General features: G+C 35.5%; 1 protein-coding gene and 1 pseudogene across 1 annotated transcript in view; one reads left to right on the top strand and one right to left on the bottom strand.

Moving 5' to 3' along the window:
- The window catches only part of LOC111404644 (transcription factor bHLH123-like), an 11,190-nt gene extending 10,673 nt beyond the window's left edge, over positions 1 to 517 (top strand). The window contains exon 3 of the mRNA XM_023033423.1: positions 362 to 517. Within this exon, the coding sequence (XP_022889191.1) occupies positions 362 to 517 (156 nt within the window). The remainder of the gene's footprint in view (positions 1 to 361) is intronic.
- Positions 518 to 3,208: 2,691 nt separating this feature from the next.
- LOC111404643 overlaps positions 3,209 to 17,322 on the bottom strand; it is a 23,090-nt pseudogene continuing 8,976 nt past the window's right edge.

Below are 17,322 nucleotides of genomic sequence, written 5' to 3'. Positions count from 1 at the left end.
CTGGACAATTGGACAGCTGTGGTGGCGAATCAAGATTGATGGAACGAAAAGAAAAGCAAAAAAATTACAGAATTCTTCAAAGGTACAATCCTTATTACATTTCTATCTAAACACAAAGGCGATTTTTGGTGGGAATCGAAAATTATTTTAAATTTCGCTGTGCATGTATAAGTAGATTCCTAACAGTGGTATCAGAGCCTACTTTGTGTTTGTTAGAAATTGTTTAATGTGTTTGAACAATCAAATGTTGATTGTTATAATTTTTCATGGATCTAGCAATTAAGAAGTTTTTTTTTATTATTAAAATCTGGCTTTGATTCGAGTTTAAAAAAAAAATTAAATTGAAGTGGGATGACGGTAGCAACAGTTGCTGCCGGCGATGGCGCTGATACCGACGGCAGACGCCGCTGCTAAAAGTAGCAGCGGCAGTAGCGGCGTCTGTTGCTGCTGTAGCAGCGCAAAAGTGCTACCGCTACAGAAGCGCTTTCGCGCTGCTGCAGTGGCTGTCGCCGCTTAAGAGAAGGGGCAATGGACAACCGGCAGGACCAGCGCCGCCCCACTGAAAATAAATCAACGGTGGCGATTTTAAATTTAGGGTTTCTGCAATTCGGGTGACTAGGTGGAGACGGGGGTTTTCTCTGCAATTAATGTAATTGTGGGGGCCCGGATGCAATATGATATTAGGGGCCCATTTGTTAAAATTCTAAAATGAGGGTTATTTTGCAAAAGGCTAATATTGAGGACCCTGCCTGCAATTATAGAATATGGGTTAGTTTGTGAATTATGTAAGAGGGGTCATTTTGCAATTTTATAATTGAGGGTTGCTGTGCAATCTTCAAATTTCCGGCCCTTCAGTTAAGTTTAAACTTGGTTCAAATTGATGTTTTCAAAAGTTGTTTTGGATTTAGATATTAAAAATGGATTTAAATTTGAATTTCAAATGGATTTGTCCTATAATTTTAATTTTGGCCCAAATTAAAATTTTATTTAAAATTGACGATATTTTATATTTTCGTTAAAATTGGATTTTGACTTAAATATTAAACTTTGACCCAATTGAATTTTTATTTTATTTAGGAGTGTTATCCTATATTAAAATATTCATTCAATTTAAATTAAAGTTTAACTTTAATTTAATACTTAATTAAAATTTGATTTTAGTTGGTTTTTCACCCGAATATATTCTTGTAATTAGAATTGGATTCTAATTTCACATTTAATTAAAATTTGATTTTAATTAAATTGTCTCGCCCTAAATTTCTTCTTGGAATTAGAGCTAGACTCTAATTTGGTATTTAATTAAAATTTTGATTTTAATTAAATTAATTCGCCCTTAATTATTGGAATTAGAGTTAGACTCTAATTTTGTTATTTAATTAAAATTTGATTTTAATTAAATTTTACCGCCTTAAATTGTGAAATTAGAGTTTGACTCTAATTTGATTTTTAATTAAAATTTGATTTTAATTGAATAATCCCGCTATATAATTGTTGAATTAGAGTTGGACTCTAATTTTCTATTTAATTGAAATTAGATTTTAATTAAATATGCCCGCTAATTAAATAATAGATTAATATGATTAATTAATTATTTAATTGTTCCGATTCTTTTGTCTAAAGGAGTTTAAACGACTTAATTGCTAGAAACTTGAAACTTATTTGCATATAATATTAGATATTATATAGGTATACATTTATGTTATGAATGTATTATTAGTGGACGATTATGGACTCGACCCTATAGATGTATTGAATGGTTAATTTTTATTTTTGTCGTTTTATGGGCCTACGAGCTCTTAATTGTTTTGGGCATGCGAGCCCGTTATTATTGTTATTATTTTGGACTTGCGAGTCCATTATTATAATAATAATAATATATATATGATTGTATTGTTGTTGATGAGACTCATGAATGCAAAATCCCTCCATAAAATATTAAGTCATATATGTAATCGCCTTCCATCATTAAAGTGAAAAATCAGAGTTCCAAATCGTCTCAGCTTGTTGAGTACACTCAGTGCTGGTCCATTAGGGATATGTTTGACACTATGAAATATTTGATATTTCTGAATGATGGGGTTGACTTAACTAAAATTTATCTTTTGTTGAGTACACTCAAGGAGATAAATTTTAGAGGCATTTTAAGCTAACACATAAGATGTGTGAAAACAAAGAGTTGTCAGCTTAATGATCTAGGAGTTGTATGGAGATACAATTGATAATAGTATCTACCCAAATATTATATTAGGGCTTGTTGAGTACACTCAAGGTCTTAATATAATAGATGGGATCTCAGCCCACTGGGAGTCAAGCATGGACTCCATAAATTTATGTGAGAGGGTCATAAATTTTATTTAAATAGTGGGAGCATAATTAATTTAATAAAAGACCATATTAAATTAATTGATGCATTTTATATATTATTCTTTCCTTTTTGTCATTTATATTTATTGAATCTGAGTAACCATATGTTTTGAATGGCATACTAGATGCCAACAACCAAACTATATTTTCTTAATTGATACTGCAATTTGAGAATTGTTCTTATGCATGAGAAAATTGGTCACATCCTTGAGTAGCCATTTCCAGAGACACCTGGTGATGACTCAATTAAAGAAGAGGTGGCTACTATAGTAAACACAGTGATGATAATTGTACTGCAACGTATGTGACACTTGCAACTATGTCACTGAGTTACAAAAGCGACTTGAGAGTATATATGTTGACACATAATCCTTCATTACAAAGGGTTGTATGATAATAATCGTGTGTGGATGGATATGAGACTTCCGAACAACTATACGGGTGCAAAATGACAGAGTAATCTTCAATCGATACTTAGACATTGAAGATGATTGACGTTGAGAAATGTCTCAATTGAGTTCAATTACAAACCATGAACTAAGTAGTGACTTGGTTCTGCAATCTATGTCAGAGAAAGCTATTCATAACTAATTATGAATTTAACGTGAATAAGTTTGAATGCACAATTATTGAGTTGCTTAATATGCTTAAGACTGTTAAGCCCAACGTCGAAGTTAGTAGTGGGCAAGTCATTGATTCCTCTAAAAATATTAAGAGGAAGGGGCTTTGTGAAAGCGTCCAATATGGTCAAGACAGTGTAAGCAAAGGACAATACCAAATATAATGACCATTGGTTTCATTATAGAATGAAAGGTCATTAGAAGGAATATTGTATGGCTTACGTCTACTTCACAAGTTTTTTAGGTATCTGATACCAGATGTAAATCCCATATTTATACAAATATGGAAAAACTAACTAGAAGTATACTACTGCGAAAGGAAGAAGTTAACCTACATGATGGAGATGAGCAAATGTTGCTGCATTGCCTATAGAAGCATACTTCTTTCCGTTGCCCTTTGACTTAGTAATGGAATTAGAGAAATGTTGCTTTATACCAACCATAGCTGGAATATTAAAATGAATTTCATGTTCAGACATGAACTATTTTAATGTTAAGGACAATAGTTGTTCTTGTTTATCTTAATAAGATCCTAATGGCTATGGTAAATTATAAAACGACATTTATATTCTTTAATACTAAAGATTCTATAATGAGTATAGAAATTATAAGGTGTAAATACTATAATCTAATTATTACCAAAATTTGGCATGACAGACTTTGTCATTTAGATGAAATATAATTCCAAAGTTACATAAAGATGTATACTTGGGATTAATTGATTTTGACAAGTACAAATTATGCATGTCTGGCACAATGACCAAATCTTCTTTTACTTGAAAAGAAGAAAGGTCAGCATAATTACTGGTCTAATGCATAGTGATGCATATGGATTCATGTCAATCAATGTCAGGTAATGTTTCTCTTATTTCATCAATGATCATGGATACTTGATAAAAAACTCAAACATGAAACTCTTGAAAAGTTCAAGGGATTCAAATTAGAAGTAGAGAAACAAATAGGTAAAGATTCCCTCACATTAAGATTCGATCAAATGAGAGTATTTTAAAGATAAAATTTAGATTATCTAAGAGAAAATGAGATTCTCTTGCAGTGGACTCCTTCATATACACTGCAGCAAGGTGGTGTATCTAAAAGGAGGAATCGTTAATTATTAGATATGATGCGATTACTAACAAGCCATGCAAATCTCCCAAAATTGTTTTGAGGTCATGCATTGATTGCAGTGTACAACACACTAAACCATGTCCCATCTAAATTGGTTAACAGAACTCCATACGAGTTATGGAAAGGCAATAGTCCCAATTTATCTTATATGAAAGCTTGGGGCTATGACACTTATTTGAAGCGCCTTGAATCAGATAAGTTTGACACTAAATCTGATAAATACGCATTTGTGGGATATTCAAAAGAGACATTTGAATATAAATTCTATTATCATGAAGAAAGTATTCGTCTCACGACATATCATCTTCTTAAAGAAAATGTTTACTCTAGGAGAGGACAGTGGGAGTAAAATAGAATTTGAAAGAGTTCAAGAGTCCACAGATATAGTTAACCAAGTAGATAAATCTGAGTTTGATCCCATATCTGATGTGTGACATACTTTGGATCAGGAAGTAAAGACTCCTGAGGACATGATAGCTCTATGTGAATCTAGTAGGATCATTTGACCTTCAAGAAGGTGCGAATTCATGATCATTAATCAGGTATTAGTGATCCAGGGTAATGAACCTGCTAGTTGCAACAAAATAAAGTCAAGTGTTGGCTTAAAAGAGACAGCATGAGGTCATGATACTTGAGATGAACTGGACGTATGTGAACAAGGTTCGGACCTTGGTTAAGCCTCCTGATGGAATAAAACCCATAAGGTTTTGTAAATAGTTTACAAGGGAAATGTCGATATTGTTACAACCCACATTTTTATCTAGTCAAATTCAATAGTTGAATTTTCAAAGTCAAGTCAAATGAGGACTTATATGAAATAAATCATTTTGATTGGGGCTTAATTGACCAAATTATTTTATTTGGGTTTATTTTATCAATTATAAATATTTTGAAGGTTAAGTTGGACAAAATAAAAATTTTGGGATTTATTTATATTTTTTGGAAGTTGAGGATTTACTTGAAGGTTATAATTAATTTGAGGGACTTCCTTGCAATTTTGGGTTGCCTTTGAAAAGTCAAAACAATATAATAATTAAAAAAAAAAAAAAAAAAAAGAGGAAGGAGAAGAGGAAGAAAATAGAAAAATTTTGGCAACGGGTTAGGAAGTAAGTAGTCTATACTATAAGGCTTGAATTCTTCAATTTCGAAAGGTAAGTAAAAGTTTCTTATTTTATAGTTTTGTTTGATTCGATATTAGTTAGGTTGTTATATTAAATTTAATTTTAATGAAGGGGTTAGGTATAATAAGCTATGAAATTGAGTAAATGAAAAAGAAATTAGTTTAAGAGATTAAAGAGACTGTAGAAATCGCTTAAACGTGAAGATATTAAGTTTGGGTATCGCTTATTTAATTATTGAAATTTCTTAAAATAGTTAATTGTTAATTTAAGAATTATATCATATTTCAGGCTGCAATACAGATATCGGGAGAGTTCATCATCCGTGTTGATTTTGGCGTACATAGTCTGTGAGTGGAAAAATATGAATATTTTTAAAGTATTTATAAATTAAGTACATTTTTGAATTATGTGCAATTAAGTGAATTTCTTATATAATTACATGATTATTATGAAATGTTCTTTTATTATGATATATGTGAAATCATGAAGTTTGTACACGGATTACTTATGAATTATATGATTACCGTGGAAGTTTCTTTCACTATGATATACGTGAAATTTCAAGAATTGTATATGATACATATGTGAATTGGATATGAGATGTGATATTGAGATCAACCAGAAAAGTACCCGTGATGATATATTTCTTCTAGTTCACTGAGTGGGCCTTGGCCGTGTTCTATACTATATGAGGGGTCTTGGACAGGGGATGAAGGGGTCTCGACCGTGTACATATAGTTCACTGAGGGGCCTTGGTCGTGTTCTAGAATTGATTATGAGAGGCCTTTGATACCGACTTTCGTTCACGGAGGGGCCAAAGGCCCGTGGCGAAAGTTCTTAGCCTGAGGGGCGGATTATATGTATTTCAGTCAGAGGGTACATTTTTGGTAGATTTTTCAGCACGTTTGATGTGATGAGATTGTAGCATGATTATCAGCTGATGTTATAGCGTGATTTCAAGATAATATTTTATGACATTACGTGAATGCCTCACATTTTGGCCATAATTATTTAATGTTATTCTATGAATTATTCAATTATATGAATTCGATTATTGATAAAAATGTAAAATGAAAGAAATATAATTATTTTTAAAATCTTTCACTCACTGAGCTATTAGCTCATATATTTTTCCCAAATTTCTTTTACAGGTGGCATCTGGTTCTGGATAGCTTAAAGAGCATGATGATTTCAGAGTTATTGCCACACGACATTTGAGTCACATGAGTCATTTGGATTAAACATGAAATAATTGTTTTGGGCCCATCGCATTATGTTTTCATAAATATTTAGTTTGGTGCATATTTTATAGAAGTCATAGTCAGCCTTGGTGGTAGATCTGACATCTAGTCAGTATCTATCATCGGCGCACGTCCCGTTCCTAGTCCATTAGGGCGATTTGGGACGGGTCGTGTCAGATATGGAAGTGGATAGCCATATATATAAAGCAAGGCTAGAAGCAAAGGTTAAGTGTTGACCTTGGTGAAACTTTTCTCCTGTGACCTTGCTGAAATCCATTCGGGTTTTATTTGCAACAGTTGCATATCGTAACCAAAGGTTAAGATAAGTCTCTATGGAGCTGAAATCTTCGATTTGATGGAAAAAGTCAAAGTGTTTGATTTTATCAAATTTGAAGATGAATTGTGTATTTACAAGAAGATAGTGGGAGCATTGTCGTGTTCCTAATATTATAGAAAACGATATCCCAATTTTCAATCGTTGAAATAATGGTTGTTAAAGGATTTATTCATAAACGAAATGGGATAAGCAACTTGATTTATAGAGGTAGATCTAGAAGATTGCTTAACTCATCCCAATTTACATAGATGAAATCTTGAGAAGATTTCATATGGAGAAACTGGTTTACTCTTAAGCGGTATGTTGGAAAGGTTCCAAACGTGAAGCAACCGTTAATTCAATAGTAGAAACCTAGTACATGGATACTTTAGAAGTAGCAAAGAGTTGCAATATGGATCATGATGTTCATAAATGAATTTGGAGTAGTTCCTGATATTGTTGATCATATACAATAGTATTGTGATAACAATAGAATCATTGCGAAAGCAAAGGAACTAAGGTCTCATCAATAATCCAAACATGTATTAAGGCGGTATAATCTCATCAAAGAGATAATACATAGAAATGACGTAAAGAGAAGAGCAAATTTTCACATTTAATAATATTGCAGATCCACTGACAAAGAGTTGTCGTAGTATAAACATGATCGTCATGTAGACTTATGATACTTGATACATAAGTGATTGGATCTAGTGCAAGTGAGAGTTTGTAAGTATTATGCCCTAGGTCCAATCAACTTTGGGCATAAATACTTTTATATATAATTAATGCAATTAAATGGTGTATCTATTATTTAATTAATAGACAATTAAATAAATAATAGAGTCCGTAGATTCAAATATTTGTAATTTGTTAATCACAAGAAGTTGTGATTATGAGATACAAATTACATCTGATTGAATCTTAAATCATCCGTGGTCGTAAATAATAACGAGATACGGATATCGTTATTACGGATAGACCATCACATGTGGCATTTCTTACTTGTGAAGTAAGTAGCTGATCTCACAAGTTAAAGTGTGGTAACACTTAAATGAACACGTGGATGTTTTGTTATAGAACAAAACATTGGAGACCCGTCGAGAGATTCCACATGAATAACTATCTGAGTGTCAGTGGTTAATCTCTAACGTTCGGTAGTGAAATTGGTCCTTTGACTTGAGGTCGTCATGGTACCTTATATAAGGACAGTCATACTTTGGCGGTGTTGGATGTTGCTTTGAAAAGGGCCGCTAATACGACATCATTCGAGTACGTTAAGAATCGTATGAAGGTTGTGATTGATCAATAAAGGATTCGTCACTCTTAGATAGTAGGAGATTATGATCTGTCTTTCATTCAATTAAGTCGGTGATGAAATCCTTGGTCAAGGTGTACTCATACGTCGAAAAGGTGTTTTCGATTTATATTGACTTAATAGTAGAGTGAAAGATATTATCGATGATCGAGATTGACACAATTTCATATCTCGTAATTGATCGGATCATATTGACGAAGGGATTATAGTTTCACGGTAAGCGAACGAATTTGGTTTTGTCATATCACGTGACATTTCTCGTCACATGTATTGTCCTGACACATTGCTAGATGTCAATCAGGAACGGCGAGTGTGAATTGACGATAAATTAAAAGGGTGTTTTAATTTATTAATTTTGTTTAGATCAAAATAATATTTCACGTCGTTAGGCATCGTGGTCGGGAACCTAATGGGTCGCACACAAAAGAGAATTAGAAGATTACAAATTGCCAATTGATTAATTTAACAATTGTTGTATAAATTAATTAATTGAATTTGTTATTTATGTTCACGAATTAATTAATTGGATTAATTAATTCACGGACCGGGTTTAATTAATTGGATTAATTAAATATTGGACTGGATCAGGCCGAGTCCGTTTGGGTTTATATAAATACATAGCTAGGGTTTGAGGTCCACATGGTTTTCATTATTCTTGCTGGCACAAGAGAAAACCCTAGAAGCTGCAATCTTATTCTCTGTGTGGATCACCGTTGGAGGTTGGACAATTGGACAGCTATGGTAGCGAATCAAGGTTGATGGAATGAAAAGAAAAGCAAAAGGATTACAGAATTCTTCAAAGTACAATCCTTATCACAATTTCTATCTAAACACAAAAGCGATTTTTGGTGGGAATCGAAAATTATTTTAAATTCCGCTGTGCATGTATAAGTAGATTCCCAACATACATAAGGTCGAGAATCTATATGCAGTAGTATCTTGTCCACTGCCTTGAGACCCAGTACTATAGAAAATCCCAGCAGGTTCCCAGCAAGTTGTCGTGTTCTCCAAAGGCCTCCAGTTGCATCAAGAAATGCTTTGAATAGGGAAGCCATCATTGTAAACCATGTGGGAAAGCCAAATACGAAGCCGTCAGCCTCGGGAAGTTCACGAGGTATGATACATCACGCTTTTGAGGTGCACTCATTTTCGTTAGCACCTCGTTCGGTAATGTCTTAGGGACCTGTGGAAAACATAAGTGCAGAACCTTAAGGTTATTTTCTTTAGGATACTCTGGAAATCAATGTCAAGAAATTCATACTAGTTTCAATGAGAACTATTGAATGAAAGAAGGGAAAAGCTCAAAAAGATTATCAGCCCGTCTCTTGTGCTACAGTGTTTCACTACTGAATCCATGGAGAAATTAGTCTCAATGTAATGACTTCCATATTGGTTCTCATAACTCTAAGAGAACCATATGGCGTATATATCCATCATTTATGGTCTCAGTTCATTACTCGTCAGTATGGAAAAACGAAAAAATGCCTCCACCATTAACGGGAGGGTAAAGAAGAAAAAATAACTTTGAAAATAAATGTTGCCTGACATGCATTTCTGCAGCATAGAATTTGCAGATACAGTAGCTAAGTGCAATAGATGAAATGGGAGTTCTATGTGTTGAAATATACACCTATAGCCAGCATCAGAATCTACGTATGGCTACTAATGTGCGCCTGTGGGACCACAATGTGGCTGTTGTAACTGTATTGAAAATCACGTGCAAGCTATATTATTCTTTCTTGCTCACCACTCCAAATTTGTGTATATATATTGTAACCTGCTCATTGTAAAGTGTGAAGCAATCAATATAAACTGATTTCTAAATTTATAGAACTCTCCATCGTTCATTTGATTCTAGCTTCTGACTTGGTATCAGAGCATCGATGGCTAACACCGGATCTAATACTAATGCACAATCAGCCCAGTCAACCTCAAGCACACTGATGCCTTCAATGCTGGAAGGAAATCAGATGCCACAGTTTAGGAAAAGTCTCACCCAAGTTCCTCCAGTGAAACCCAAATGCTGAGTATGGAAAGTGGATGTCCGTTGATCAACTACTGATGGGTTGGCTCTATTCAACATTGACACCTGAAATTGCTATGAGAGTGATGGGTTCCTCAACTTCTTGCAACCTCTGGAATGCTGTCTAGGAGAGTTTTGGAGTGATGAACAAATCAAGAGTAACATACGTTATCAATGAGCTTCAAAGAACAAAGAAAGGTTCAATAAGTATTGATCAATACCTCAACACGATTAAGCAGCTAGCAGATAATCTCGAAACATCTGGAAAAACATCTCTCATACTGATCTTGTTACTCAAGTACTGGCAGGACTAGATGAGGAATATACTCCTATCGTCGTTCAAATAAACAATAGAGAATCCATTTCCTGGCACGAGTTACAATCTTTGCTCATGACTTTTGAAACTAGAATTGAGCATCTTAACATTGTCAAAAACAGCCTGACCTCAATTAATTTGAGCCACACCTCAGCAAATTTTGTGCAATGATCAATAGCAAACAGAGAAGGCACGTTCAACTATGGTGGAAGAGTAATTACAACAAAAGATAAAGAAGTAGAGGCGGAGGCAATAGGCAGACTGGAAGTAAAGGGCCTTGTCAAATTTGTGAAATGAGCAACCATTCAGAAGAAAAGTGCTTCAATTGCTATGATGAGAGGTACATGGGAACAAAGCTTGTTCAGCAATGCCAAGGAAATTCCTCAAGACTAACTGCTCTTGTAGCTTCATCAAGCACTATCACAGATTCAGCTTGGTCTGCTGATTCAAGAGCAAGCAATCATGTAACTACTAAAAGAGGAAATATGATTGAGGTACATGAGTATGGTGGTAAGAAAAAACTCACCGTTGGTAATGGAATCAAACTTCATATATCTCATATTGGCACAAATAAATTGAGCACATTGAATGACAAATCCTTAATTCTTGGTAATGTACTATTGGTACCATCAGTTAAGAAAAATTTGTTAAGTATCTCACAATTAACATCTGATAATGGTGTGTTTATGGAATTTCACTCTGATTTTTGTGTTGTCAAGGACAAGCAAACGAAGGAGGTGCTGCTGGAAGGGAAGCTTAAGGATGGATTGTATCAAATTGAGCACCCACATCAAGTTCAAAGGTTTTCCTGTCAGGAGTCAGTTTATCCAGGTCAAAAGTCAGTTTGTCCAAATAAGTTGAATCCCTCAACATTTGTTGTCAAGTCCAAAGTGTCCAGAAATACTAGAGAGTATGAGTCTACACTTAAGCTATGGCATATGAGACTTGGACACCCTACAAATCCTGTCATGTCACAAGAACTCAAATCTTGTAATGAAAAAATTGATATTAATGAAGTCAATCAGCTATGTGATGCTTGCTAGCTTGGTAAATCACACTCTCTACCTTTCAAACCATCCACTTCACATGCTTTAGCCCCCCTTGATTTAATTCATACAGACGTTTGGGGTCCTACTCCCATAAACTCAACCTCTGGATTTAGATATTACATTTTATTCATTGATGATTATAGTAGACACACTTGGATCTATCTCATGAAGAACAAATCAGAATCCATAAACTTGTTCACTCAATTCAAAACCTTAGTTGAAAACAAGTTCGACGGGAAAATAAAAGCACTTCAATCAGACTGGGGGAGGTGAATTCAAAGCATTTACCAACTTATCTCTCCAATCTGGCATTGACATGCGAATATCCTGTCCTCACACCTCAGCTTAAAATGGTAGAGCAGAAAGAAAACATAGACACATAACATGGTAGAGCAGAAAGAAAACATAGACACATAACATGGTAGAGCAGAAAGAAAACATAGACACATAACATGGTAGAGCAGAAAGAAAACATAGACACATAACATGGTAGAGCAGAAAGAAAACATAGACACATAACATGGTAGAGCAGAAAGAAAACATAGACACATAACATGGTAGAGCAGAAAGAAAACATAGACACATAACTGAAATTTGACCAACACTTCTTGCACCAGCTGGCATACCCTTGCACTATTGGTAAGAGTCCTTTCATACAGCCACTTATCTTATAAATAAACTGCCAACACCAGTCCTTAATATGAAATCACCTTGTCAAGTCTTAAATTACGAACAATTTGATTACAGGTCTCTTAAAGTTTTTAGGTATGCTTGCTTTCCTCGTCTTAGACCCTATCAAGAACATAAGTTCAGTTTTCGCTCTGTCAAATGTGTATTTCTTGGGTTTAGTAACTCTCATAAGGGGTACAAATGTCTCAGTCCTACTGGGAGAGTCTACATTTTCGAGACATGTAGTTTTCAATGAAAATGAATTTCCATTCCAATCTGGTTTCCTCAATAAAAGAAGCAATCCACAAAACTCTGAAACCATTATCCAATACCTATCCCTACATACTTCTTTAAGCTATGGTTGCTCAATTGATTCAGCTCATCCTAGTGCAACTTAACAAGCAACATCTCATAGTTCTGATCAGCTGAAATTGCTGAAAATTTGGTACAGGCTGATAATGTGTTGCCTGAGGAAAATGAGATTGAGAACTCAGATACAAATGATGAACAAACTCAAGTGGTGAATCAAGAAAGGGTTACAATTGATCATCAGACTGAAATAAATGATGAGATGAATAAAGGTGAAGCAGAATCGAAGAAACATCTTACAGAACACCGTATGATTACAAGAAGCAAAGCAGATATTTTTAAACCAAAAGTCTACTCAATTCAGTGTAAAGAGTATAGAATGGAATCTGAACCTAACAATGTACTTGAGGCCTTGTTAAACAAAAATTGGAGCAAAGCAATGGAGGATGAATATAGAGCATTAATAAGGAACAAAACATGGAAATTGGTGCCACTATTGAACAGTCAAAAAGTGATAGGAAATAAGTGGGTGTTCAGAGTTAAGCGCAACACTGAAGGGAAAATACTATAATACAAAGCCAGACTTGTTGCAAAAGGATTCTTACAGACTTCTGGTGTGGATTATCACGAGACATTCAGTCAAGTAATTAAAGCTTCTATTGTAAGGATAGTTCTTACAATTGCAGTTTCAAAGGTTTGGAGTATAAGACAGATTGACATATATAATGCCTTCTTGAATGGCAAACTGGATGAAGATGTTTATATGAGCCAGCCAGAAGGGTTTGTTGATAAGGAGAATCCTACCTTTGTGTGCAAACTTGAAAAGGCTCTTTATGGACTAAAGCAAGCACCTAGAGCATGGTATGAGCAACTAAAGAAGACACTTCTGGATTGGAAGTGTGTAAAATCCAAGGCAGACAACTCCTTGTTTTCTATATGAATCAGAGGCAGGTAATTTTTGCTTTGGTATATGTTGATGACATAATGATTACAGGTAATGATCACGGAATGTTGTAAGGCTTTATTGATAACTTAAATACTCAATTTGCACTAAAGGACATGGGTGAGTTGCACTATTTTCTTGGAATTGAGGTAACAAGGAATGAGTTAGGAATGCATCTTACTCAAATCAAGTATACAAAGGACTTACTACAAAGGTTCAATTTTGAACACCTTAAACCTTGTGCTACACCTATGATGGTAGGTAAGTGTATCTCTAAAAATGAAGGTGAACCAATGGAAGATCCTTCCTAATACAAAAGTGCAATAGGTGGCTTGCAATACCTAGCATATACAAGACCTGACATAACCTTTGCAGTGAACAAAATGAGCCCATTTCTACAAACACCTTTAGATTTACATTGGAAGCCAGTGAAAAGGATATTTAGATATCTGAAAGGGACAATCGAACAAGGTATATGGATCCAAAAGAGTGACAATATAGATATTACTGGCTTTTCAGATGCAGACTGGGCATCACGCCCTGATGACGGAAGGTCAACAGCTGGTTATTGTGTCTTTTTAGGAGAGACCTTGGTTGTATGGTCTTCAAAGAAACAGCAAGTTGTGGCGAGGTCTAGCACAGAGTCTAAGTACTGAGCTTTGGCGCAAGCAACTGCTGAGATCACTTGGATTGAATCCGTACTAAAGGAAATCAAGTTACACTCTATTTTACCTTCTGCAATGTGGTGTGACAACCTTAGTGCCAGTGCCTTAGCTTCAAATCTAGTTTACCATGCTCGTACAAAGCACGTTGAGTTAGATATACACTTTGTAAGGGATAAAGTTCTTGAAGGAAAGTTGAAAATACAATATGTTCCATCATTTGATCAAGTTGCAGATTTGTTAACCAAACCTCTTTCACAAACCATATTTTTGTTTCTCAAGGATAAGCTTGGAGTTAAAGATTAAGCTCCAGCTTGAGAGAGGATGTTGAAATATACACCTATAGCCAGCATCAGATATGGCCGCTAATGTGAACCTGTGGGACCACCATGTGGCTGTTGTAACTGTATTGAAAATAACGTGCAAGCTATATTATTCTTTCTTGCTCACCACTCCAAATTTGTGTATATATATTGTAACCTGCTCATTGTAAAGTGTAAAGCAATAAATATAAACTGTTTTCTAAATTTACAAAACTTTCCATCCTTCATTTGATTCCAGCTTCTGCTGATATCAAACTTTGACTCTATACAGCAAAATTCTAAATGAAAATAACCTTTTTTTTTTTTGGTAAAGACATCCACACATCCTTAGTGACTTTTTAGGGTCCACCAAGGAAGGTCGATGGGGGTTAAGGGTTCCCCAACCATATTTATTTCATAAAAATCAAGAATACACGGAAGGAGGGGGGCATGAACCTGACCTCCAAAAAGCAGTGATGCAACAAATGAATATAATAAATGAAAGCAATAAATGACGAAGTACTACTTCCCTATACAATAAAGAATAGCCTAAATTACGAACCTCTGAAACTGGGCAATCCATGTCTGTCGATCCGCACTATCGCCCTAATATGTCGAGACAGTTCTAGTGGTCCATACTTTAGATAGCGCCGATGATTCCAGCCTTCTGTAGCAAGAGAATCAGCAACCTGGTTGCCTTCTCTGTAGATGTGTGAAACCGTGTCTCTATCGAAGTAGATGAGGTCTCTGATCTGTCTAAGAATACCCTGAATCGACCATGGTCCTCCACCTTTGGTAATGCAGTGAATAGCCAATGTTGAATCTGCCTCGAGCCAGATAGCTGAAATCCCAAGTCCTCTGGCCAATAGAAGCCCATCTAGTATGGCTCTGAGTTCAGCCTCCAAAATGAAACATGGGCCATACGATGCTGAGAATGCCCTGATACAGTATCCTGCGTGGTCCCTACATCTCCTCGCTAATGCTCAACTCGGAATAGTCCTCCCATCTGAAGAAAGGAGATCATGCGGTAGACCCTCCAAATAATACGTCTGGCCACCATACGAATACCTCTATGCTTCGCATCATTCCTCTCAGTCCATAGAAACCAAAATATCAGTAGAGGAATGATAATACGAATGTGTTCACGGTAAACGTGCTGTCCAGAATACCGCCATCTCTGGAACCTCTGTCTGACCCCCTCCCCTGAAGTCATAGATATCTGAAAGATGTCTCCAAAGTGCTGCCAGACCTGGTCGGAGATGCTGCTGCTCGTGAAAATATGATTGATGGTCTCAATCTCGGAACAACACTGACAACGAGAAGCCAACTGACATCCAATTCTCCTCTGAATAACAACATCTACTGGAATGAGATCCTGCCACAGTCTCCAGCAGAAGAATGAAATAGTGGCAGGCAAGCCAAATTAGTTAGAAGACGACTTAAAATAACTAATCCATACATGAAATGTTTCGTTCGCGGTAATCTACAAAAATGCAGTTCTTTTCTTTCTTTATCATTCAATAACGTTTTATTGAACAACCTAAGTTGAAAACTTAAGTTGTTTATAGAGGCATTAGTTTTTTAAGTTATATTTATTGTTAGGAGTATGACTCAAATAGGAATTTTTTGAAGAGGCGTATTCGATTTGGACTAGGAGAATATTAACTTAGGGCTTAAGGAAATTAAGTTGAATAACGAAATAAAATCCTGTTAAAATTGAGTCTCCTAATTGTAATATATCTTCTTGCCTTTTAGGACTCTTCTAAGGTTGATCTATAAATACGAGGCTCCTCTGGTCAGTTTGTAGAGAGTAACATAGAAACTGTATTGCTAATCTATCTTGTATTCTCCATACGGTTGAATTAATAAACATTGTTCCTCTGCGTTTACACTTTGTGTTCTTTCTTTACAAATTCATTCTTGTGTTTTCGTGGTGTGATACTTCAATATTGTCATTAAATCTCGTTCTTTATAATTCGGTTTGGAATCAACATGTGTTATCGGAGTTTCCACGCCCAACAAGTGGTGTCAGAGCTAGGTTGTTGATTTTCTGTGGATTGGTTGAGATTCTTTTGAGAGGGCTGGGTTGAAGTATGATGTTCCACTGTTAGATCGCAATACAAGGTTCTCGTTGTGGCAAGTAAAGACAAGGTCTATTTTGGCGTAGTTGAATTTGGATGATGGGTTGCTAGGTATTGAGAGGATGCCAGCTGGTTGGACAACGAAGGAGAAACAATAGAAGAATCGGAAGGCTTTTTCATTGATTCATCTTCATTTGTCCAACAATATTCTACAGGATGTCTTGAAGGAGAAAACGGCGGCTGCTTTGTGGTTGAAGTTGGAGAAGGTATGTATGACTAAGAGTCTTACAAGTAAACTGGCTCTCAAGCAGAAGCTGTATTCACAATGCATGGCGGAAGGAGAGTCGTTGGAAGACTATGTTACCGAATCCAAGGAAATAGTTGCAGATCTGGAGACGTTGGAGGTTAAGTACGATGAAGAGGATCTGCCTTGATCCTGTTGTGTTCGCTGCCTGGATCTTATGCGTCATTTTGGGATACGATCTTGTATAGTCAAGATACTTTGATTATAAAAGATATCTATGATGCTTTGCACTCAAAGAAGAAAATGAAGCATCTGGTTAGAGCTACATCAAGGGATGAGGAAACTCTTGTATCTCAATGTGATCGACGAAGAGGCAGATTGAGAGTTAGATTTAGCAATGTGACCTGTTACTACTGCAAAAGAAAGGGACATATTCAGAAGGATTGCAATATGTTGCAAGTTAAAGGTGATTTAGCTATAAATCTTGGGGTGAAACCTTTGAATTCAGATGAAATTAGTGTAGTTGAGAAATGTTCAGATGGTGAAGAGATGATGTTGATCGTGGTATCTAATGTGGAATTTAGGCCTGACGAGGAGTGAGTTCTTGATTCAGCAT

The sequence above is a fragment of the Olea europaea genome, chromosome 11, assembly GCF_002742605.1.
Source record: "Olea europaea var. sylvestris chromosome 11, O_europaea_v1, whole genome shotgun sequence".
NCBI classification, from domain to species: Eukaryota; Viridiplantae; Streptophyta; class Magnoliopsida; order Lamiales; family Oleaceae; genus Olea; species Olea europaea.
Note: the sequence above shows the minus strand (reverse complement) of the source record. Positions and strands in the feature narration are given on the sequence as shown.